The sequence below is a fragment of the Neolamprologus multifasciatus genome, chromosome 2, assembly GCF_963576455.1.
Source record: "Neolamprologus multifasciatus chromosome 2, fNeoMul1.2, whole genome shotgun sequence".
Classification (NCBI taxonomy): Eukaryota; Metazoa; Chordata; class Actinopteri; order Cichliformes; family Cichlidae; genus Neolamprologus; species Neolamprologus multifasciatus.
The window spans coordinates 24,450,805-24,476,678 of record NC_140440.1 but is presented as its reverse complement, the minus strand read 5'-3'; the positions used below and the strand labels follow the sequence as shown (position 1 = coordinate 24,476,678).

Genomic DNA, 25,874 nt, shown 5'->3' with positions numbered 1-25,874 from the left:
CACAAATTCCCAATCTGTGTTTGCCTTTTTGCACAAAGTCTCCTCTTGCATTTCTCTTTGTGGAAAGACAAACTGGAAGTAGAAAGGAGAGTAAAGGGTCTTACATAGGTCAGGCTGATGCCACAGGCCTCTCATGTACCAGACAGAATATTTCACCAACCCTACAGAAGATCATTCACTTATGAGGCAGGCTACTAATTGCTAATATCCCCAGAACAATCAAGACAGTGAGGGTAGGAAGGTGCACCGAGTATTTCCAATCTGTTTCATGTCTGATTAGATTTCGTTTTTCTTTATTTATTTTTCTCAATAAGTCATATTTAAGAAGTCATTTAGTCATCAAAAGAGGAACCTCTAACAGTGGCATGGAAGGGGAGAGTTGATGAAAAGACTAAATGAGAGATCTAGTCAAGATGGGATGTCGTATGATGGACACGGACACAGCATGCGCTAAACAACGGTTCATGCTTCGCGCAAAAAACAAAGGTGGCACAAAATCTTAGAGAAGAAGACAGAAGGAAGTGGGAAGCAGAGACAGGAAAGAAGAGGAGGAGAGGTTTGGTTTCTTCCTGTGTACTCGACACACTCACCATCCTCTGTTGGAACATAGATGTTTAGGTAAAGACAATCCTCATGTTGATCTTGTATGTATGTGGTAACTATATCCAGGTTGAAAGTGAACCATATCGGCATCATTATCTCTGGCACGGCATTGTGTATATTTTGAGGGCAGACAGGAGCAAAATGGGTGGCGTTCTTGATTCCTGACCAGGAAGATGGAGGCTCCGGGGGCATGAAGCGTTTTTCTCCCACGGGGGAGGCAGCGTAAGGAACCCCCAGATACTGGTCGACCGGCCCGAGAATCTCGCTAGGCAGGGGGACCCTCACCCCTCTGAGTTTTCCATACTGTGTGTTCACAGTGGGGTGGTAGTTCTGACCACTCACAGCCGCAAAGCACCAACAAAAACTTAACACCCACAAGGACACGCTGAAATTGGTGCAATTATAGGCACCGTGCCAGTTCTGCGAGGGGAAACGATTTCTCCCGGGAGAAAACCACATGGTCCTTGTGAGCGAGTACAAGTGCAAGTGACCAACATACAAGCCAGGGCACCGCCCTCAGCAAATGCACAGGCTTCCCACTCAGCCCTGTAGTGCAGGCACCTGAGGGACAGTCATCAGCTGGGATACCGGAGCCCACCAGCTTACAGATGAGACAGTCAAAAGTTGCGCAGTTCCTGTCTGTGGCGAGGTCCTTATTCACTGTCCTTCCTCCGCTCGTCGGATCTTCTAACCAGTGCTACAAAAGAAGAGGACAGAAAAATTAATGACAGTTACTTGAAAATCCACCTGTTTGCTCCCATTTTCAATCAGTCATTTTTATCCACGTTTTGAGCTCTTTTTTATTTTTTAGTCATGACATAAAAAAGAGCTCTTAGTGCAATCATCAATCCATATAATCAAGAACCTGTCTTTGACTTGGATATTGCAATTAAGTGCCGGGTAACTTGTCAAGATGTACCAAATAATGCTAACAGGACAATTGAAGTGTGAAAGCCATCAGCTGTCAGTAGGTAATTATTCTCTACTTTACAGTCTGACGTTTATATTAATGGTTAATATTTAGACAAAAGGCAGTGGTAAAACTAGCAGTGGGAGTCATACACACGTAATAACACGCTAAAAATTTCACGTCATTTTCACTGCGTAGCCCTTTGGAGTAGTTATGCATAAGGTATAAATTAAATGTCATTCTCATTGTTTGCTCATTCAAGAGATCACTTTTTGGGATGAACACAAAAGGGGGGGAGGGGAGGATGTTCGCTACAGGCAGCAGGTCCCTCCAGTGACAGCGCTGCAAATGCTAATCAACAGTCCCAGGGTGAACCAGTAACAACACCTTCCCACGCTGCTTGATCAATTTTCAATTTCTGTGGCTTAGGGTCCCTCTCAACCTTGTGTGCCTACTGCAGAGTTTGCTCTAATAACAATGGAGAAGAAAAGCCAGCATTTAGAGGAGGATATTGCATTCCAAAATGACTGTGTAAATGATTTATAATGTATCAGCAGCCGTTGGAGGGCACCTAACCGCTGAGAGAAACCAATCCTGACGTTTCTGGAGGTGCTGTTATCGCTAGGCAGCTATTACCATCCGCCGCAGCTGTGGATCAGCAGACAGTCTGCCGGTGAAATCTATATGCTTAGTTGTATATGCAAAACCTCACTTCAGATCAAAAACATAATGCATACGTGCGTGCACATATTTAGTAAATACTTAAAATCAGGCCACTTTCAATAACACTTGGATAAATGGAACATGTGTGCTGGACAATTCTGCTCAGAGATGGTGGCACACAGAGTCCCTGTTAAATGATAATACATGAAGAAAAAAAAAAAAAACATCCATATCCAGTGTGGGGACTAAAAGGTATTCATTGCTGGGGGTCAAATGGTGGAAAAGGCTTCAAAATTTAAAAAAAAAAGCCAATCTGGCAAAGTCGGGTCCCTGCTCAGTAGGATCCCTGTACCAGAAGCAGAAAACCTATATATATATATTTATGTGTGTGTGTGTGTGTGTGTGTGTTTTATATAAAACATTTTGTTTATTATGTAAATAAAAACTACACTGTAAGAAATTTCCCCATTAACTAACAGCAAAGCACCGGCAGCTACAGCGATCAAATTTGAACTGCTATTTTGCAGTTATTGTTTTCTATATCAACAGCTTATAACTGTAAAAGAATTGAAAAATCACAGTACAATACAAGTCTCACGTTATAGTTTTGATAGCTTGCTTGCAACCATACAGAAAAGTTTATTACTGTAAAATCTAATAACATGTACTTGAACTAAGACAAGAAATCACCGGCAGCTACACTCCCTGCACTCTTTACACCGCACGGTTATGGGAACGCTGCCATATTCAAGACGAGAACTAACCAATTGCTAAGTGTTTTGGTCATTGTGGCTTATTTTCTTGACCAAGAAACCATGCCCTGCATCTCCAGTAATTAAAGCTTAAACACAAAGTAACTAAACTCAAAGTAACAGCACTTAAATAAATTATTTAAGCTTAAGGTTTGCTCTTGTATTCGCCGAAGAAAAAGTAGTGCATTATACCGTAAATATGCACAGCAGCTTGCTTGCTTGTTTTTTAAAGTAATTTGTTGCAATGTTGTTCTATTTAACACAACAGCCTTGCGCAAAATCCTACTATATAGATATATATTTTAGAGATACACTAAAATAAATTTGCTGTATGTCTAACAATCACTCCACCTTATTCATATTCAGCCTATTAATACCAATAAAATGTCGTCCACATCCTTTAAAAAAACACAAACGCACCACAAACTATACTCTTAAATTACCACAAGGTCAAATAAATACCAATGAAACTATTTCTAAAACAGATTTTTCCTAGTATTCTAATCTTCATAACGGCAGGATACATTGCATTAAAGCTAAGTATTTAAGTACTATTAAATTCTAATGACAGACAGCTAATGGCCAGGCCTATATGTCAGGTTGTTTTTCAAAAACAGTTTCTGCTTCAATTGCACATGATTTGTGTTTGATTTCAAGTTATGCCATAAAAAAGCTCCACATATTGATTCCCTGAAAAAACAGAAATGCTTGACAAAGGAGGCTTCATAAAGGCCATCCATTCACACATTTGCAGACACAGATAGTCAATTTTCCATCGCAATTTTAAATGAAGTCTTTTCTGTTTGGATTTTCTCACACCGTCTGAGAATAGGAGTGATGGGACTAATTCTAGTCAAGATAAAATACATCAGGTCAAACTTTTTAATCAGGACACAGCAAGGACATAGGACAGTGTGATGGAGTGTGTGTGTTTAGAGGACACACAGCACAGAGGACTTCATCAGTCTCTTCTCCAACAGCATCTCAGAGGTCCTCCGCTTTGATCTCTCTACCTGCTGAAGCACTGCCAAGGGAGAAACAGAGAGAGAGAGCGATTGCATGAGTTCTCCCTCATCATCCCAGAAATATTGATCGTCTCATCACTGTGGCCTTGCAGCCCGTAATAAATACAGCTGGAGTGATGGAGGCGGAAGGAGGGGGGCAGTATGGGTAGGTGGGTGCTGTGCTGACTCTAAGTCAGGTTATTAGCCCTTAATGCAAGACGGCATTCCACCAAGTACATGCCATTAAACACCCTCCTCCCCAATTCTCCAGTGCCTGATTAATGGGACATGTGAAATATCTGGCAGTCCAAATCATATTTAGCATTATTCAAAATGGCCACACTGGTGCATCATGTGAGTACAGATCTCATATATAGAAGAGAAAAAAAAACACATTTTATTTCTCTTTATATTGGTCTGAGTCCAGAGCCGTGCACACTTACTGTAGAAGACCCTTTGTTCTCCTACAGCAGAGAGATTTCTGCATCGCCATAAAAGTCCGAGCCAAATGTACTCCTACGCTCCGACATCCCTTAGAGAGAGGCTGAATGGACTCTGATAAAAAAGGAACCAATAAGAGTTCTGAGTAGATGGGGCATCTGACTCGCCACACTCTGTTATTATAGTAACTAGTCTGCTACAAAAGCATTCACAAAAGCTGCATTAGTCTTCTGGAACATCTAACTTCAAACGAAGCCATCCCGACCTCAGAGGGTGTAATCAGTGATTACAAATGCAGCGTTGTTACATGGAAACCGAGGGACAATGTAATGAGATGCAAAAAATGATTAGGGCAGCCCACTGAAGGTCAGTGCTTTAAAGCATCATTCGAAGATAGCCAATTCAACTCAGATTCTCTGAGTTGCACGTTTGATTACCCGTGTGACATCACATGGTCATTGGTCAACCAGTGGGAGGAGCAAAAATCTAAGAGTGCTACTATTTTCCATCCATCCATCCTCTGCCACTTATCAAATTCAGGGTTGCACGGGGGCTGGAGCCTATGCCATTTGGAAAACTTTCAAAAACTCAGGCAGAGCTTGTCTATCAACGAACAACAATGTTGTGTGCTACCTGGATAATTATACAAATCATTGTAATAACTTGGTATTATCATGAAAGGATGGGCAATATAAGAAAATACATAATAAATAATGAGCGGACATTTAAATCATTATACTGAATGAGCTAATCCTATTTTATAGACAAAACTCTCGTTCTTTTAAGGAACAGTCAATATAATGGAAAGCAGACCAAAGTATCCAGGTGGTAACTTTAGCTTGAACTTGTTAAAATTGTCTTCACCTTTGATTTGTGCTACCAAAAGATGCTAAGGCCACTTTTTCAGACAAGCTCTTTTTATGACAGGATTACTCTCTGGTCTCTTTGTTTTCAATACTGTGGAAAATACATATCTCTCTAAATGGTCTGCTTACACATGTTTGTTTCAAATATGCGAGGGATCTTTATACACCAAAATCAGTGATGAATGTATGCACACTGTGCATGTGTTAGCTCACAGACACACTCTTTACATAAGCTCCTGGGCTCGACAAAAACAGCATGCCATATTAAATCAATGAGATTGGCATGTTTCAGAAACAACATTCACAAAATGTCAAAACCAAACTGCGGCATCATAAGGCTCCTGCTGGGAACCAGTGTAGTGAGCAATAAGGGGCCACTCTTCCCTTCTCTTCCTTTTTTCGTCAGACACAGAGTTGTGCAGTCATTATTACTTAGGAGATTTGGCACTAAATCAAGGACAAAAACGCGGCACATACTGACTGCTAATCACCGCGGTGATGCTGACATATTTTTAAAGATACAAATGGGAGACGACAATGGTGCGGCTGTGGCCACCTAAGCTGTGTGTCTCCACCCCTTCTCCTAAGTGCTGGATAAAGGCGTCCATGACTATCATTACCAGCCGAGCAGCCAAAGTAACGCAGAAAGATCGGCTTGGCAAGCCAAATAAAGACAGATTCCAGGTGAGCATGTGTTGAGATGAATTCTGCGGCTGCACAGCAAATAAATAATGGCCATTCTGTTAGCTGCTGACCGTGCTTGAAACAACTGTTTGCTCTTCGAGACTTAAATGATAGGGACAGATTTGATCTAGAAGTTTTAAAGCTGCGAGTCGAGGCAGAGAGCCCATTCTTACATCTATATTGCCTCTCTCTCTTTCACTTGAATGTGTGTGTGTGTGTGTGTGTGTGTGTATGCCTCTGAGTGTCAGATACAGTTTAGTAAGTAATATGATGTGGGAAACAATATGTGGGGGTACAGGGATATTAATCAGAGCTAATCATCTCAATTAGATGGGAAAGGATGGAGGAGTTTACATTTTTTTAAAAAATGATATATACGTAAATTTCCCAAACAGTTCATCATCCCAACTCCTATTGATCCCCTACAGAGTCCCACAAGACACTCCTACTGAAAAATCTTAAAGTAGCTAATCACTCAAGAAGCCCACAGGGATTTGTTGAGAAACCGCAGGGGCAAGTATTGGGTCTGTCTCTAATCTAACTATATGTAAACACATTAAGACTTTACACATGGCATACTCATTATCCAAGCTCCCACAGATGCCGATTGCAGGGAGAGATCTGTTCTCTTGATAAAGTCTTTTGTGTGCAGTTTCCATCACCCTGCCAACACAGTTTCATAGCATTGCTTACCAAAGAGCAGAAGATGAAGGTGGCCTCGGTTAAGTCTTTGACCGTAACAATGATAATTAAAATCCTGTGATTTTGTTTATATAATGCTTTTCACTTTTCACTGCATAACTGTGTAATTACGTATTAAGGTTGATCTTATAAGTCAAAGATGCCTTTGTTGCAGGCAAAGTCACACAACATAACATATTCTCATTAGCAATATGCAACATACACTTAAATGCTTATCATTATTCTAAAAACACATATTATACTCGTCACTATCCCGTTTACTAGCAAGGCACATCTCACTCATTCGGATCTCCTTTTGCCTTCAGAACAACCTTAATTCATTATAACATAGATTTAACCTAAGTTCTGGAAACATTTCTCAGAATTTTTAGACCCTATTGACATGAACGAGTCACAGACTTGCTGCAGATTTGCTGGGTGCACATTCATGATACCAGTCTCCCATTCCACCACCTCGCAAAGGTGTTAAGATCTGATGACAGCTGAGTACAACGAATTCATTGTCATCTTCAGGAAGCCAGTCTGCGGTTGTTTGGGGGTTTGTGACATGGAGCTTTATGCTTCCAAAAGCAGTCATCAGAAGATGTGATCACAGGGGTCATGAAGGGATGGACATCATTAGCAAAAACACTCAGGTATGCTGTGGTGTTTAAATGATATTCACTTGGTATTAATTGGTCAAAAGTGTTACCAAGAAAATATCCCAATACCGTTATACCACCACCACCACCATCATATCACAGCCTAAGCTTTTGATACAAGGATGGATGCCAAATTCTCACACTACCATCCAAATGTTGCAGCAGAAACTGTGACTTGTTGGGGGATGTTTTCCAGTTTTCTTTTCCCCAACTTTTATGAGGCTGTGGCAATGGTAGCCTCGGTTTCCTGTTCTTAGCTTACTGGTGTAGTGCCCAATGTGCTCTTCTGCTGCTGTAGTCCAACTGCTTTGAGACCAAGCTTCCTAGCTTGATGCACTCTGGCCATTCTCCTCTGACCTCTGGCATCAAGAAGACATTTTCGCTCTGAAAACAGGATATTCTTTTCTTTTTTTGGACTAATCTCTGTAAATCCCAGAGATAGTTTCATAAACTGCTGATCTACTGCTGGCACGAACAGTCACATTCAAAGTAACTTTAATCACCTTTCTTCCTGACTCTGATGCTCAGTTTGAACTTTAGGATTTTGTCTTGATCATATCTATACGCCTAAATGCACTGAGGTGCCTCTGATTGGCTGATTTTGTTTTAACGAGCAGTTGAAAAGTGGAACCTCGCAAAATGCCTGTTGAGTGTTTATAATTTTGGTGTAGAAAACAATGTAATCACTCATTTAGGTGGCTGGTGGGTAGTCATTTAGCTACTTGACTAAGTAAATCAGTGCATTAGAAATGCAACCATGGGATGTCCAATTTACTACAACGAACATTTTTCTGAATGTTTTGTTTTCTGTAGTTGGTCAAATCATCTTACATCTGTGAAGTGGAAAACTCATTTGATTGGGCTTGCTTTAACGCACGAGGAACCACTCGAGCATACCAAGGAGAATTCAGCAGATATTTCAAACAGCTTCCTTCATCTCCTCCACTGTGAGGACAGCACGTATAACATGGCAGCACAAACATCAATTTCTGGCTTACAGTGGAAAAGGGGATGGATTTTTAGCCTTCTGGGATTCTTTCCTAATAAAATTCAGGCAAGAGCAAGGAACCTGAACAGTACTGGCATGGCACTACGTATATAAAGCAAGTGTAAGTTTATGACCATTGCTTCAAATGTGAACTGCTGTGTATTACTTTTGCTGCACTCTTTTGGCTAAATGCTGCTTGTCCTGGAGTTCCCTGGCAGTTAGTGCCTGAGAAGAAAACGCTTAAATTTGCACTGATTGATTATAGTTATAGAGATTAATGGGGATATCGGTGGGGATAAATGGCTTATTTCCAATTTAAACTCTGTATTGAATACTTAAAGTATGTCATTTTAAGTAATGCATCTAACAATATGCAGTACTCTGCACATTTATCAGACTGGCCTAAGTGGATGGGAGTGGGGAAACATTTTTCTTAAAGCAGCTATTAACACTTAACAAACATATAGACTTGAACTGAGGGTTTGCTTTGAGTTAATTGAGGTCTGGCTGGTAATTACAACAGGGAGTTGATCTCTCGCAATCAGGGTTCCTAGTTCATTGGCACCACATTATAAAATCTTAGATGGATCAGCTCCTATGGCCAGTATTGACTCTTCTACTCTGGGTTAAAGCAACCATTCATTCGTTGCCCTACAAAAAAACATTTGCAGTACCAGTATCAAATACTAATACGCATTAAAATGAACTCAGAGTGCTTTAAAAAACAACAACAAAAGACTGGCTAAAGAAGAAGAAGAGTTTTAATAACAAAGTAACAAACTGCATAAAATACACATTTGACATAGGAATCATTAGTAGATATCTCCCAGTAGGAGCAGACAAAAGAAATTCTTCCAAATGCCCCAAACACCCACCACCTTCCAATAAAAAATAATAATAACAAGTAAAAAACAAAAGAACACAGAAAGATTGCAAACCATATAATGCCACAGTGCTTTGAAGAGGTAATGCCCCCCCCCCCAAAAAAAAAAAAAAAAAAAAAAAGAATTTTCAGAAAAGCAGTGGAGTCCTGTGCTGAGTGCATGTAATTCACCACTTTCAACCACTGCATTTTGAATGATGTTTTCTCAAGACGGAGATTAAAAATTCAGATCATCTTGTCCAAAAGAATGTGAAATTCATTAATTTTTTTTTTTTGCAAAAAAAGACGAAGACGAAGAAGGCCTCTGGGGCACCACTGTGGCTTTGTGCATCTGCATGAACATATACTGTAAGTATGCTGGGAAAATGAATCTTTCTGTGGCCTAATGAGCTAAATAAGAGCAGTAATTTAAGGTAAGTAGGCCGCGGCTCTGACTGAGAATCCAAAGATCAGCTTTATCATTCGGTGCAAACGACTTACAGAATTATACATATAGGAAGCAGAGACATGACCCAGATGCTACTTGTTAAATTAATGAGCTAATAATGCCTTAAGTACCTTAGCATTTGCAGCGGTAATTTGGAAACAGCAATATTCCACATTCAGGTAAAATATGATGTCCGACTCAAGACTTACTTCGAGAACATAAATTACGGCAATTTAAATGTTTTGATCTGAACGCATCAGAGTCTCTACAAGCATGCTGTTTCTGTAACGAGACTCCACTGCAGCATATAGAGCAGCTTAGAAATAGCTTCACCTTCTCTCTGGAGACATGTACTTAAATGTTAGCTGTTCTTCTTAAGCGGCCCTAAATCATACGCCTGAGAGTCCTTAATTGTGATTGATGAGCGATTAAGCCAAGGTGAATTTTGAGAAAATAACATGTTAATGAAAGCGGCAACACATGACACATTATTGTGATGTTTCCTTTCAAACACTGCGACTACTTGGCTTCCTTGCAGAGTATTTCACAGATGCCAAAAGCACAGTGGTAGAATGATGTTATTGACATGCAAATGTCTGGTAGTTGCAGAGAAGTGAGAGGCGCCGGAGTGTATTGTTGTGTGACAAGCAGAATTTCTTAATACAAAGCTGGAAGCAGAGATGTACACAAGTGTGTTTGATATGGCAAAACCCAAAGCACATATACCCACACTACTAAAAAAAATAATGGATCTGAGAACATGGTGGTGGAGGGGGGGGTCCTATTTACAGAGGGACCGCAGGGTTACTTTAGCCTAATGACAAAAGATTAAATGAGGTCTGCACATGATGCCAGGAGTTTTATGGGAGCATAATTAAGTTTTGAAACAACCCGACAGTGATGTGCTTTTAACTAAAGGTCAACAGTAAACAGCAAGGTGAGCCACACTTGATTACTATGTATATCACAACATCAAAAAAGATGCTGCTGCTCTAATGAGGGGGTGACCTTCATCTTCAGCATAAACAAAGACCAAACTGACTAATACTGCTCTACATGGCCTCTATCAGCAATTAATAGGAGGTGCTTAAGAAATGAATAGTACTTTAATATTAAGAAGAACTATGTAACATAAAATATTTGACATTTCAGAAGCTGGTATTCCCTTCAATGCTTTCCAATCTAAAAAAGATCAAAAGAAGGTGTGATGTACTTAGCATCGAGACAGCCTGAATACAGATGAAGAAAGACGAAAACCCACAAAACATCAGAAACAAAAATTCCTGATGGCATTATCTTAAATCCAGTAATAATCTGCATTTTTACATGTAAATATGGTTTGGGCATTTACATCGTCATTCCTCACATTATAGGCTTAATTATAGCTAAAGCCGGGTGAGTTTAGAGGAGATGTGGACAGACAGCTGCCATAGCTAAAGCATCCCCTTTATCCAGCACCGTCACAGCCACTGGCTGCTTCTCCCATTGATCCCACACAGGCCACTGTCAAAAATCATTTTATATCAAATTTTAAATGATAAAACTCAAAAGTCAACAGAAACCTCCAGCATCCAAAAATGTATGGTAAACATTTAAAAGGCCCCCTGGATTATTATTGTTTTCCCACCAGTGTCTTTCCCAGTTGTCTTTTAGAAAAGCAGCTGTATTTCTCTGTTCATTGCATGCTCACCCTGATATTCTTGATATTATTAGTCTGTCTGGAGACTCCACGTGATGATGAGCTCAGAGGGACATTTTAAATGACAGTGCCTTTTCTTGAAGGGATCGCATAAACAACGGAGGCAACCATCTTTGTCTTGTTGCTAACACTGATCTGAATTCACTGGAAAAAAAATATCTCTGGCGCAAAGCTGGTAAATGAGACTGTTACTGTTACTATTATTCCGAAACAGGGAGGTTAGGGTTGGCTGGAGGAGTTGGGGGTGGGTGCGGATGAAGGAGACATGCCTCAATATCACACGTGGAGGAGGGAACACTGTCCCCTGACAGCAGTCCTTTCAGCTAGCCCTGGCAGATATGTTTACTCTCTATTCACTATTTCTAATCCTGTCTGAAAGCCTAGCTTGAATGTCAGGCTCCTTCCTAAATTGGCTCGTGTTCTTAGTGATTGATTAAAAGTACTGTAACCCAGCTTTATCAGACTACCCTGAACTCTGCATTTCTGCCAACTCTATTAGGTAATGCATCCTTTGTTATTGTACTTGTTGGTCTCACCGCCTGCCCGTCTTTGGGAAATGCTCAGATCCATTCACTGTGATGCAGAATACCCAGTCGTACCTGGCTCTATGGTAGTACAGCAGCCTTCAGATCAAACAGGAGAACTGCCTTAAGCTCAAAATAGTTTCTGACAAATGTGGCATCCTACTTCAATATACCATTATTCGGTGAAATTGGCCTAAATTTATCAGGAGTGTCCAAAACCAGCATGCTGAGGGATATACTTAAAAAGCATTTCATAATCTTTCCATTCCCTTTTTTCTAACTTTTGACTGATGCCATGGTGATAGCAGAAACACGTCTCTGTCCCCTGACACTGAGCTAAACAATACGGCTATAATTCATGCTTTCTAATGCTGTAATATCCCCATACCATTGCACACAGAGGAGAGGAGAGGAGAGGTTGCCCTGATGTTACTGCTGACGCCTAAGTCCTAGACATTGTACTTAGAGTGTCTCCTGCAGGACATTATTCAAACACACACACAGGCACTACAAAGTCCATAAGACAAGAGTAGGCTGAACACATACGTCCTCAGATGCGGCAGCTCGCTGAGGGTACTCAAGGTTGTATTATAAGATAGGAAGTGAAACCAGTGATATTTTGACCTCACCATATGTACTCTAAGATAAAATCTTTGAATTCAACAGAACGGGAAGCTACAGCACAGACACTATGCATATGGCATGAATTAAAATCCCATTTGTGCACTTTAAGCAGAGAAGACCACATTAATGACTGCACGCTTAGAAGTAGGCCATGTCCAAACACTGCAGGCAAATTTGGCCTCGGGTTGTCTGCACTTCCTCAAAAACTGCACCAAACACACACTGGATGCTGAATCTCCCTTCCTATTCTGTGCCTACTCTGCACCAACGAAGCCCAGAGCAATGACAGCGCATACTGTAGATACTGTATGGGAACCCATGCATAACTTTGATCACACATCTACACTGATTTCCAAATTCTTCTAAAATAAACTCGCCTTGATCTGCCTCTCTTTTACCCTTTTTCTTCTTATTATTTTTCGCCTGTTTTTCCAAACATCCTTTCCTGTTTCGTGTTTCATTAGCAACCTAAGGGGGGGTAAAAACTAACATCCTCTAACATCTGGATGTTAGCTAGCTCGAATGAAAAGTCATATCAGATCAGATCCCGCTACATCAAATGAAACTGGAGGGTACATTATTTATTCATTTCACTGCTGACATCCAAACCATGCCCTAAACGGTGACACTTTGAAAACTATTCCTCTGTGCCTGAACTACGCTGATACGAGTGCAACTAGCGGGGGCTCGCAGAGGGAAGGGAGTTTTATGTTCCTTTTACCAGGGATGAATGCAGAGGAGACAGAACAACGGGGCCATTGTTGTTTTCTAGCTTAAGAGCCTTGGAGCTTCTGCGAGGAGCAAACACAACAATGAGAGTGCCTCCATGCCTGCTGTAAAATTTCATGTGACTACAAGGCCTTCCCGCAATTTTCACAGACACTAAAAGCAGAGCCCTTAGGACCAAAAATGGCATGTCAACTGTTACCAATACAACTGCTACCCCTTTGGTGAATGGAAACTCTATGTAGGTAAATCTCAGTGTGGGTCTGTGTGCCAGGTGATTTGTTTTTGGGGTTGTTGTTGTTTTTTTTAATATATGTTTTGCAAAAATTGTGTGAAAAATAATAAGAAAACTTTTACTCTAGAAACTCGAGTTTCTTTGTATTGTCAGCACAAAAAGGGAACGCTTTAATTTTGCAGGAACAAAAGCGCCCGTTGTTGCAATTAATGCACCTTTCAAACTCAATACTATACTTTTCTAGAACAACAAAAAAAAAGAAACGATGCACCTCTTGCAGAACCTAAGAGCTGCATGATTGCCCTTTACATCCAGAGGTTAGCATCGACAACTTGGTATGCAGACAAGCTCCAAGAAAGAAATCCACGTGTGATGGATACAAAGAAAAGGTTTTCAGAAGAGGGGAGAGTCTCCTCTGTGTAGGATTAAGCGCTTTAGATGTAATGATGAGAGAGGCCCTGTTTTTATTTGTTTTCAAAAGGCATTTTGCTCTTAATGGAATAGCGTCTGCTTTCTGTCTCCGGAGGATACGAATGCTCATCAAAGACCTGGCTTTGTCAAACAATCCATAAACTCTTAATGCCACACGGCAATAGATAGTTGCTAGACAGGTTCAGAGCAAGGGAGAAAAAAAAATCAATGACAAGTTATACCAATTTACAATGTCATTATAGTGCAAAAGGTTTTATATCATACTCTTTTGCTCTGTGATCCCAGACCATTAAGGGACTGCTCATGTTTTGGGAAGTTCCAGCTCAGAATTCCTTGGTGGGATTCACGCGCTTCCTATCAATATCTGAGGCGGTGGCTGCCAGAAGATTTGGTAGCACTCGATGCCCAGGGCTGTAAATCTGGGCCAGGGGTTGTGTGGGATGCTCAGATAAATGGGTTGGGCTTTGTTTTATTGCAGCGCTGCTTGTCTTAACTTTCTGTGTCTACCAGGGATTTAGAAAATGTGCTACTGTCCTTGGGCCTCTCTCTGCAACAGCAGCTCTGAGTTGGGTTTGAGTCAGCCCTGGTGCCCCCAGATTACATAAATATCCTCTATAAGCCATTCACTACTATATCCGTGCGCTACTGTTTTGGTTGCTTTTTTATCTCCGGCAGCATTTTGTTGTTTTTGCACAAGTACGGGGTGCAAGTTTCAGATTAAAAAGCAGAGGAAGCAGAGGATCCTCATTTAACCCAATTTGACGATTCCTTTCGCACTGCGTCGAACAATTAAATGCAAAGAGTAAACGTTTTGCTTCAAGTTGTTGAAAGACCTTTACATGTGATGCAGCTGTTTGTCATTTGTGTGCAGCTAAGCATCAATATAAAAGAAAAGTGGGCCACGGAGACACAAAGCACTATTATCCCTGAGGAAATATGTCACATTTCCAAAGTCCTTTGTGATAAGGTTCCTTTATTCATTCTTCTTTCAAAAAGCACAGTGAGGAAACAAAGGCAAAGATGTGGCTTATTAGGTCAGTTTATTATTATTTTTTTGTAAATATATATACAAACTGATCTTGGATCTGCTGGATAAATCACATGGGTATCATTAGAATCAACCCCTAGGAGTCTCCAGCTGCAGCGTGTTCCTGTGTGTTTAGGATGGCTCATGACTTTCCGGTGTTTTTTCAACATCCAATCAAGTAAAGCGATGTGTAGCAGTGTGGCATCCCTACTGAAATGCATCTGTACTCTTGCAGAGCTCTGATGCCTTTTTGCACTGTAAAACACACACACTTCTTCATTTAAATAATTTATTTCAGAAGCAGACTCAGGAGACAGCTCGGTCATACAAATCAAGAGGAGGCTCAGAGAATGCAAACTTGTTACCCTGCCTGATTGTTATACTTTAGCATAAGCTAACCTTAACCCTAACTCTATTGGACATCGCATTATTTTATGTATTAGTGGGTGCCAGGAATTCCCCCCACCCCCCCACATCCCAAAACTTCAACAATAAATGCGTATTGTCATCGTTTGCTTTGGAGTTAAGGCTTCTGTAGAATTTTAAATGTGCAAAAATTTGAGTGAAGCAGGTTTGGATTCAAAGAGGATGTGATTAAAGAGCATATGAGATGAGAATGCCAGTAAATTCTGGGGTGTCAGAAAACACTGAATGATTTAATAATATGGTATGGAGATCTGCCTCAATCAAAAAAAAAAAAATCTTCAAATAAAAAGACGGAATGAAGAAAAATGTCAGGATACAGTTGACTAGGATTTGTATTCTGCTTGTTTGTGTACTAGTGTGGGGTTTTTGTTTTTTTTAAAAAAAGATAGTAAAGCTGTAGTTGTCCGCAGCATGAATAAAACAAACGTGGCAGATTTTTGTTTGACTGGCTTTCTCCAGCCCAGAGCTCACTTGTCAAAAGGCTTATCCAGGCTTATCTTTCTCCACCCTAGCCATTTTCCTCTTGTTTCTTTTCAATCTCACCTCTTCCTTCTGTCCTTGTTCTTATCCTCTCTGATCCCCTCTCCATTCCTGCTACTCTCAGAGAACCATTTCTATCCAACGGTATCATTTCACTCTTCAGCTTCAGGACTGAACTGCCCACCACTATTATGTCATTCAACACCTGTACTTAAACCGGGTTGAAATTCACGGTGAGCCCAGGGCAATGTAACTACGAGAGAAACTACAGCTCTGGAGTCTCTTGTCCCAAATCTATCTTCCACTGCTGTAATGACTCGAAAGACAAAATGCAAGCGTGACTCTTCAGGTTCGCACTGGACAACAAGTCCATGAGGCTCTATTTACTTTTAGCTCATGAAAAGTACAGTATGTTAATAGTCAAGGTTCAAACAGCAACCCACATATTTACAGCTTTCTGCAAATAATATGCGATTATGGGCTTTTGGAGCACATAATTTGGGGTGTTTTAGCAAAACCCTCAAATCTGTGCTACTTAAAGGCTCAGAAGAGCGCCTCGAGGATTCCTCCCTGGTCTTATGTGCTCGCCCACGTCACCATACTCCCCAGAAACAAAACTTGTCTTTTTTTTCTGGATTAAAAACCTCAAACCAAGAAGCTCATCAAAATGAGGCTCCTCCCCTCAGCCTCACTTTTTCACTCAAACTATTGTCATAGTGACCTACAGCCACCAATTCATCACAGCTGCCATCTTAGGGGAGTAAGTCGCGAGGCTATTTCTGTAATGACCCAGATTCTCAGGTAAATCTGGATCCATATCATTGTAATGAGCAGCGGCAAATCAAAGGCGAGCATATTAGGTCAAAGAAACGATTTTCTTATTTATTCTCATTTACTTTATGGCTAAACGTTGTGTTATTTAAACTTTAAGACTCATGAAAAGTGTGCATTCTGTATTGAAAACACAATCGATGCCAGAGAAAATTCACCAGTCTAATTTCCTTTCTTGGTAATTTTGTCAGATTAATATCAAGTCAATTTCCTGGAGCCTGTTCTTACACAGAGTGATGGCATGTTGATGGTATCATTGGAAGAAAGCTATAATTGTGGAGGATGGCTCCTTTTGGGAGAAATATGGGCACAGATGGGCCCTGAGCTTGATAGAGGAATTTCTCTGAAAGGGAAAGGCTATCGGAAAGCATTGCCAAGCTGGCAAGAGATATAAATAGACGACAGCGAGGAGCAGGTCTACATGTAAGCACCAAAATAAACCAGTCCCAAAGTAGGTAGCATCCTATTAAGGCAGAGGGTTTGCAATGTCGTTAAGGTAAATTTACAAAACATTATCCAAAGCTGCATAACACTGCATTATTAAGAGAATCTGATTCGATTTGCTTATTACTACTTACTGTTTTATATAATGGCTTGTGCTTGTACCACTACAATAGCATTTATAGTGCATTTTTATGGCTTTACTCAATGCTATGCTTATATATTACATTTATATGATATTTCATTTACATTTAAATGTTATTTATTCATTTATTCGCTGAACTGTTACACTGCATTGCACAACAACTAGGCCAAAACACAGTGGACTTTCTCCATCAAAAAGATAAGTACAGAAACAACCACTCACTCACTCACATTCACACCTACAGGCAATTCAGTCTCCAGTCAGCTTGATGGGGAGGAAATGCGAGCACAAGCACAGGCAGAGACACCGCTACCACCGAAGACACAAAGGACCCGCGCTCAGTACTGTTTTGGGGGAATTTGAGGGGTTTTAATAACCCGAGGAAGAGCTTACATTCTGCAATTACACACAATTTACACGTGAAATTTTATACCCTGCTCTGGTCTTCTGGTCTGTAAAATAAACGATTAGGGCGAAAACACAAAAGTTAAAGAAGCGCTAAATTTGAATTTCACTGTTTACTGAAACATATTAATGAAGACAATGTAGTTCAGTATTTACTTTTAGGGTTTTTTCCTTGATAAAAATCAGTTGCTGTATTTCTACAAACTGCACAGGGACAAAACAAAAGCCCACACATAATATTCTACTGGCCTCAAGACTCCTCAGTGGCTAGCATAGTGAAATGGATAATAAAAGTGAAATAGATAGCGCCTCAGTCAGCAGCAGCAGCTTCAAACAACTCGGAGCTGTGGCTAACCTAATGTACATGCCATCCAAAATACTAAAAACCCACAAAAAAATAAATATCCAAAAAAAAAAACAAAACCCCAAATACAAATAAATCCTAATACAGGTGAAAGGTCTGGTGTCTAGATAAAAACACACAAATAAATGTGTTTACATTATTTCCACATTGTCTTCAGAGAGGAAGGACTAACAGGAGATGAATTAGCATGACACTGGTGCTGAACTCAATGTCAACATTTCACTAAATCTCAAACATATTTTCGAAAAAGTAAAACGTCAATATTTGTTCTCCAGCGTAGCAGATGTATGTGTTTTTGTCCAGGTGAAAGGCAAAAGGAAGGGAGATAATAAAGGAAAGATTATCCTAAATAACATACAGCAACTGTAATTGAAAACCAACTTGTAGAGCAGAGATCTGCGATTTTATGACGGCTGAACAGTTGCGACGGAAAGTTTGTGCGTGTTGGAGTGTGTGCGTGGGGGGAGAGGGAGGACGGATCTCTATTAATCTCTTGCATTACTGCAGTCATTTCCACTCTCTTCATCACCAGAGCATGTGCTCTGTGAGATTTAAAATATTTAAATCTGTAATCTGTCAGCATTATGAGGTTAACGCACGCCCGCGAGACTGGTGTCCTATCCGTCACTATGCTTTCCACCTCACATGGCCCCCACATATATCACAAGGACCTGACATGGCCTTTTGTACTTCTGGCTGGAAAAGACTTTGCACCCGATGTCTGTAATTTCTCAACAGCGGAACAGACATGCTGCCGGACCCTAGAGAAAAATTACGGGAAACGTGTGCAGATGAAAAAAAAGAGATAGAGAGAGAAAGAGAAAAACATGCTGCAGCACTGTGAAGTGCAAAGAAGCCTCTAATTGTTTCCCCAGTGTATGTGACCCAGTGACTCTGGAGGAGCTCTTTCTTGTTCTTTTACTACGGGCAACCCAGCATTCATTATTGATTTGGTGGCACAAACTCATAGTCTCACACAACGCGGTCTTATGAGTGGACTTAAGTGTTCTGTCACTCTGGTGCACAACTACATTAAAGAAATGCTAATACACCTTTTTCCCCACCTAGCTTGCGCACATTGCTATATTTTCCTAAAAACTCTGAATTAATAACCAAGAGTGAATAAATTGAATGGGATTAAGCCTGAACGACAGTGACCCATATATGAATATTAGGTTGATGGAAGACACTCCAACGTAGCCCATTTAGCCAGCTCCATGTCATGTCTTCATACGACAGACTTTTACTAAGCTCCTTAAGAGCCTGCCCCGGGGGATCTATGGTAGGCTGGAGGTACTGACTCAGGCCTTATCTCCACTAATTTACCCCATGAATTAGACAGCCCCGTCTTTCTGTGTACTGCCAGACCCACACAATACTCACTCCATGTTAAGAAAATGAGGAGAGAAAGGGGCTTAGTGATTGCTTAGTTGGATAGGAAGCTGAGGAATTGACAGAGGAAAGGCACACTCTGCCACTTAAACTTTACCTGGACAGTAACGTTCATCCCCTGGGATTAAAACGTGTTGACTCCCTGTCACTTGTCCCTGTATTTGCAGGGCGGATTAGGTAAAATAAAATGCGATTTAAATCACAAGGATTAAGGTGACTTTTTGAAAACAAACAGGCAGGGTTTCACCCCTGTCGCTCACGACACACAGAAAGAACGATTAACTTCTTTGTTCGTTTCCGGCCGGCCTTACATATTACGATGGCTGACGGATATTTTGCATTTCAAGTGAGCTGGCAAGCCTCATATGTTGTCTTTAAAAGCCGTGCATGACTCAGTAGTCAAAGGTACAGAAATCTATAGGTACCGCACATGCGGCAAGCATGCCAATCGTAGTCAGAGTCAACAAATAAATGCAACAGATTTGCAAAGTAAAGTCAGTGGAATGTGAAACACGCACTGCTTCAGATTCTTGTATGCCATAGCAAAAGAAAAAAAAAAAAAAGGTCATTTATGTTTGCATGTTACACATGAATGAAAAGAAGTGAACTTTACATAAGCTTACGTAAGCTTAAAGTACGACTTTGGTTTTCCATATCATGATGGTCTCCCGCATCCCCCTCCTCCTGTCTCTCTCTCCGTGTGATGCATTTTTAAAAAGTCTCAGTTAAAAGGGGGATACAATCAAAAACAGCTCCTCGCTGCTGCTGCCGCCGCCGCTGCTTCTACTGCACGTTCGGCTGTCCCTGATTATAGCTCAGTCGGCTTCGTCCTTGGTCTGTGTGTTATTGAGAGTAAATTGACTAATTAATAAATAATTAATAAGTAGATAACTTCTGGCAGACAGTGAGTGGAGACATACTGTGTGACATCTGCTTTGTAGTTAGAATGGCGATGTCCAAAAGAATCTTGTTTACTAAGCAGACATTGGTCTTTGGCAGAGAAACCTGTTAGTCAGGGGAGATGTTTTTTGGGCCATGAACAATGTAATATTTCAGTTAAATATGTTATGTGCAAAAGACTTGAGGCATATCTTTGTGCCTCGGGCCAAAACCGCTTTGTTAGTCTAACAAACACTCTTTCATCTTTTTACTGATTTAACAAATACGTCTTATTCATTATTGAAACGAGTGTGACACAAGTGTACAGGGCACAGCCGCTTGTTTCGACTAATGTTTAATAGAGAAACTATCAGGGTGTTTTGCAGCGATTCAGTCATATCGAGTGTGATTTAATGATGATGAAGGCGCATCCTCCTGAGCAAACACGAAGAGACAAGTTGATCCTCCTGCATTAGTCACTGTACATCCATGTCTGCGAAAGGCAGGGGGAAAGGGCTTGGGTGACACATCATGAGGCACATTTTTACTTGGTTTTTGAAGATTTGGGCTCTTTCTCAGAGGTCTCTGCGCCACAGCCATTGTGAGAGACCATTAAGACCCCACACGACTCAGAATCATTTACATTTTAAGTAGCAATAACCTAAAAGTTAAATCTGCTGTCTAGATGAGTCTCAAGAAGTAAAATAAGTCTGTAAACTTTATGTCTGTTTGGGCAGGCATTGGTTACCTGTGGATTTTCAAGAGCAGCAGTCAAGCCAAGGCAATTATCTTGCTTGCTTGGTAACGTGGTAATAAGCTAATCTGTTTTAGATTCACAAACATCACACCTCCCCTCTTCCTTTTGTTCTAGCAATGTTGCAACGTTGTGAGAACAGCGCTAGAACAATGACAGGCCTTTCCTTGGCTGCGGGATAAATAGTGATAGGACATATTTTCAGAAGGTCAGAGGTATCCATTTGGGAAATTATTCAGCTCCTGCCTGCTTCGAGACAACACGTCAAACGCAATGAAGAATATTAGAAAACACAAATAACCTTCCACAGCCTTCCTTATATGTGCAACGACACACCGCCGCGTATACACAGAGGAGCACATGTGCTTGCACACCTCTGCCCATGTGTCTGGACGAGAAAGCAATAAGGAGCGCGATGCTTAAAGAGAAACTGAAGGCTAAGGAACAAGAGGCCTCTCGGGCCAGAGACCAATGAGCGGCTCATCCATGTTAAGTCAGGCCAAGACACACTCAGGTGTATTCACGTTAGGTCAGCACGAAGCCTCGCTGACCTTTGCAGTAGACAGAGAGTCTCATGGAGCTTTTCTTGAGCAGCCCAGAGACTCACAGGGTAAACAACGGACTCAATGCAGCACTCGTGTGTGTGTGCACGCGCATATGTATGCACATGTGTGTCTACGGGAGTGTGTCAGCATGTGTGCCTGTCAGTGATCACATGTTGACCGCTTCTCGATGGCCCAACCCCTTCCAGTGTAATCTGTCTAGCAAATGAACACACTGGGAGAGCGCCGTTCTCAGTAATTACTCTCCAACGGCTGAAACCCGAAAGCTCAGTTTTTGTTGTAAATTAAGCTGCCACGATTGTTACACAGCTCAAGTACATCCCAGAAAGAAAAAAAAAATCTGAGAAAGGGGTGAAGAATGGATATTAAAACAGCAGGGAGCTTGAAAAAATAGCACTTTGCTCGACTGGAATGCAAACACTGAAGGGTCAGAAAGAGAATTCACAAACAGCAGCAGCAGCAGCAGCATGCATAATTCTTCACATGATATTGAAGCGCCACTTACAATACAGACACACACCATTCTCCTGCAAATCAAAACTGAATTCGAGGAGCCCTTCTCAGAATTTTACAAGGCCTTTTTTTCCCCCTTTTTTTTTGAAAAATATGTACGCAACAAAAACTAGAAATTCTACGTGTCTGTGTGATTATCATCTATTAGGGTCTTCTTTTATCAGCAGTGTGGTTTGCATGCCAAATAACAGGCTGAATCACTTCCTAAATGTTTAGGTTTCAGGGACACATTGGTTATTCAACTAATCACCATGACAACTCCTGCTTGACATTTCCACTTCCTCCTCTCTCTTTGGAATTCAACTCTCTCTCTCTTAATTATTCTTACTGCCACTGATAACAACCAGACTATTTATTTATTGTATATTTCTGAAGCCATGTGTCCAGGAATTTCACACTGTATGGGAAAGTAGACGTGTGTGGCCTACAAGATCATTACACTGTTTTATGCACAATAAACTCTGGGCTTTACAAGCAATATGTTCAGTTCTGCAGCTTTTATAGGTATTAAAGATGGAAAAAACATAACTTTTTCCTGCTTTTTAAAAAATCTTTTTTAATGTGATTAAGCCAAAAGGTTAAAAAGAATTAATAAAAATAAGTGTCAAGCAGCAAGTAGAATAACCTATATATATATATATATATATATATATATATATATATATATATATATATATATATATATATATATATATACACCACACTCTGTCACTCTAAGATGAAAAATGCCCTTTAATAACCAGTTAAACTCACACTGAAGCTTCTACTGAGCCACTCATCTAATAATCCACAAACCAATTAGGAGAAAATGTTATTAAAAAGGGGAATAGGAAACTGGGGATACCCATGTATCCCCGTGGCAGATTATCCTGCTCATCCTGATGAAGGTCGGTAGCCTGGTGCAAACTGGTCCCAATCATATTTAAAAAAAAATAAATAAAAAATCTTAGATCTGCTTCCACCCTGATCTATTTAAGCCATCAATTATTTGTTAACTGTACCTTAAAGTTCGGAGCTCGCTGTTTCCGCCCTTTTATTTCTTGTTTTTGCATAAACGCAACTCATTTGGCGTTTTCGGGGTTTTCCTTGCTACAAGATGAACAACGACACAGAGCTTGCGCCCATCACGCGCACAAGATGTCTTTATGCCCAAGTAACAAGTGCTCTGGACGTCTATCGCAAGCATTTATTTTCTGCATTGACGTTCGCCGTGCGCTGGTATCGCAACACGCTACATATGGCAGTGCGAGGAAAAGATACAGACAGTTAGCAGCATCCAAAACCCCTGCGTCTAATAAGACTCCGGGTAGTCCGTCCAACTCACAAAATCCAAATGCGTTTTGGAAGTATACGTGCCTCCGTGCCGGGTTACAGCGCTGCGTCGATGTTGCGTTACAAAATAGCTCCCACTCTTAATCTTTTCCACGCACGGACACAAATAAAATAGAAGCTTAAGTCGTATAAAATAAATCCAAGTATCCCGATATACCCTCTTTCCCCCCTGCACATCTCCCCAAGTCACTCAGAACGCAGACAGCCTTAGATATTCTCCCCCTTCTCTAGTTGCTCATCAAGTCTCATGAAATGACTCACCTGCCTTGTCGAGATCTAAATCCCCCCATGCCTTTCTGGAAATAAAAAGCCGGGATAATGTTTTACTGTTTCGGGGTCTTCACTCGCAGTCGAGTCTCTGTACTCCAAATATCCGTATAGTCTGCGCACCGCTTATATGTTTTTCGGGAATGACCTTCCAGTGAAGCGATAACGACTCTCATTATCCTCACTCCGCTGTCATTCTAATAGATTTCTCCCACGTTTTATTTTATTGATTAATTTTCTTTCTTTCTTTCTTTCCTTTTTTTCCTGCGGGAAGTCTCCTCCTAGTCCTGGTGCGTTTTGCTGCTTTTGCCTTGACTCTTGAGCTCAACACGAGCTTCGCGGGGACGCGCGGCGCTATCCCGTATGAATATTCGGGAGCGCCGATTTGAGATGGAGAAGAGAGTTACTAGGTAACCAAGGGCACACGCATCATACATGAAAAGGAGCAGACGGTTTATGCCTTCCAACTATTCTCTACCTTCTCTGACAGCTCATCAAACACAACCTTTTTTCCCCCGGACTAACGTTTCTCACCAGAACAAAATCTATAAGGCAAGTCAGACACGTATGTAGCCTATTTAATAATGACTGTAGAGTTACTGGGGCCTCTGAAAACTTCGTTTTAAATGAAGCTTATATTTCTAGGGAAGATTACCAATTTATAAAGAGGATAAAACGTTAAAGGCATCCAAGCACTTGGATGAAGTCAAAGAAAAAATAAATGAAGTAGAGGTGAGATCTATAAATGCTGAACTGGCTGGTTAGAAATAATTAAATTATCACAGCATATTTTCAGATGGCTCCAGCATTTCTCACTTTATAAATGAACTAGCTATTATAGCTTTTCTTAAGATTTATGTGACATTTATTTAGCTCCCATCTTTACACAAGTCTGTGAGATAATAATATAACACAATGCAGCACAGGTGAGTAAAGATTAGGCCTGGAATCCTTCAGATCCACCAACACTGGATGCCGTATTGAGCTAAGGCAGCTTTTGATTGGTCTCTAAGCATCATAAAAGCCCCCATTTATTCCTGCTGTCAGTTTCCAGTGCAAGCTTTCTATTATAAATCATACTTTACGCCATTATGACATCATCAGGTTAATTCTCTCAGGCTTGACATACCTCCTCCAGAGCTACAGAACTCATTATATAATTGTTTTCAAACAAATACTCATTAAAGGGAAATCATCTTTTTTTTTCTTTCCAAGGCTGATTTTAAAAAGTGTTTGTGATAAAAGGATTACAGAGCAGACAAATGGATAATTTGTGGTTTCAAACATTTTGTTTTCATTACAAGTCATTACATTACCACCTCTATATATCACTGTAACAGTGCCTGAGTAGTTTATGTAGAATATGCTTTATGTTAGCTGCATTGAAGTACACATATAACTGGAGATGAATTGGCCAGTGTCGGCGTGGGAAAAGCAGAGAATTTGGGTCCTCGTTTCAGGTATGCAAAATAAGATTACATTGATTAGGAGAAAGATAGAAAACTCTGACAAAGAGCAAAAGAAAGAGTTCCTCCTCTGGAACAGACAGGTATGCAATAACTATCAAATGAATGCTTTTGAGTAAAACATTTAAGTAACTTTCATATAATTTTAATGAAACGAGCTCTCGAGTATTTGCAAACATTTACTGTATTTTCTTGAAACCATATAGTGCACCGTTGAAATATTAATGCGAGACTGCAGTGAAAAACAATTCTATGATTTAAGTCTAAGTCATTTTGGGTCTGTAGTAGCTATATAATAATATGGAACAGTTCATCTCAACACATCTGCTCTCTCTATTGATATTTTAAAATCTCACATCGCTTCTCATTGGCCACCTCACTGAGATCGATACTGTATCATCAGTTGTTCCTCTTTTGTCCTTGTGTTCTGCTCTGTTTACATTTTATTTTGTTACCCATTTCCTCTTCTCAGCTTGAAGTTGTAATATGGCCAATAGTAATTATTTCAGTTGTCACAAAAGTAATGCAAACATTAGTTCTGAGATGAACCATAAAAAGCAGTCCTTCCAAACTCGCCGCAGCATTACAAAGAGTCCTCTATAACGATCTGGCAGAATTAACCTATCTATGAAACACTAAAAAAAATAGCGTTGACTGCGTTTTAGGACAGTTTAAATGCAAATAAAAGGACTACTCAAAGGTATAAAAACACTATTCCACATAAGTGTACCACATAAAACAGGTAATACTAAGTGCAGGTCCAATTAGAGGTATAATAGTCACTT

At 40.5% G+C, this 25,874-nt stretch overlaps 1 protein-coding gene across 5 annotated transcripts in view; it reads right to left on the bottom strand.

The window, feature by feature from the left end:
* LOC146524413 (neuroligin-3) overlaps nucleotides 1-23,998 on the bottom strand; it is a 137,021-nt gene extending 113,023 nt beyond the window's left edge. For 2 of the 5 annotated variants that reach the window (XM_085133480.1, XM_085133487.1), the window contains exons 1-2: nucleotides 23,618-23,997; nucleotides 591-1,300 (exon numbers count right to left, since the gene is read on the bottom strand). In XM_085133480.1, coding sequence (XP_084989606.1) covers nucleotides 591-1,062 — 472 coding nt within the window. In that variant the 5' untranslated portion in view covers nucleotides 1,063-1,300; nucleotides 23,618-23,997. The other 3 variants (XM_085133472.1, XM_085133476.1, XM_085133492.1) reach the window with 3 other exon arrangements.
* Between the last annotated feature and the right edge of the window lie 1,876 nt (nucleotides 23,999-25,874).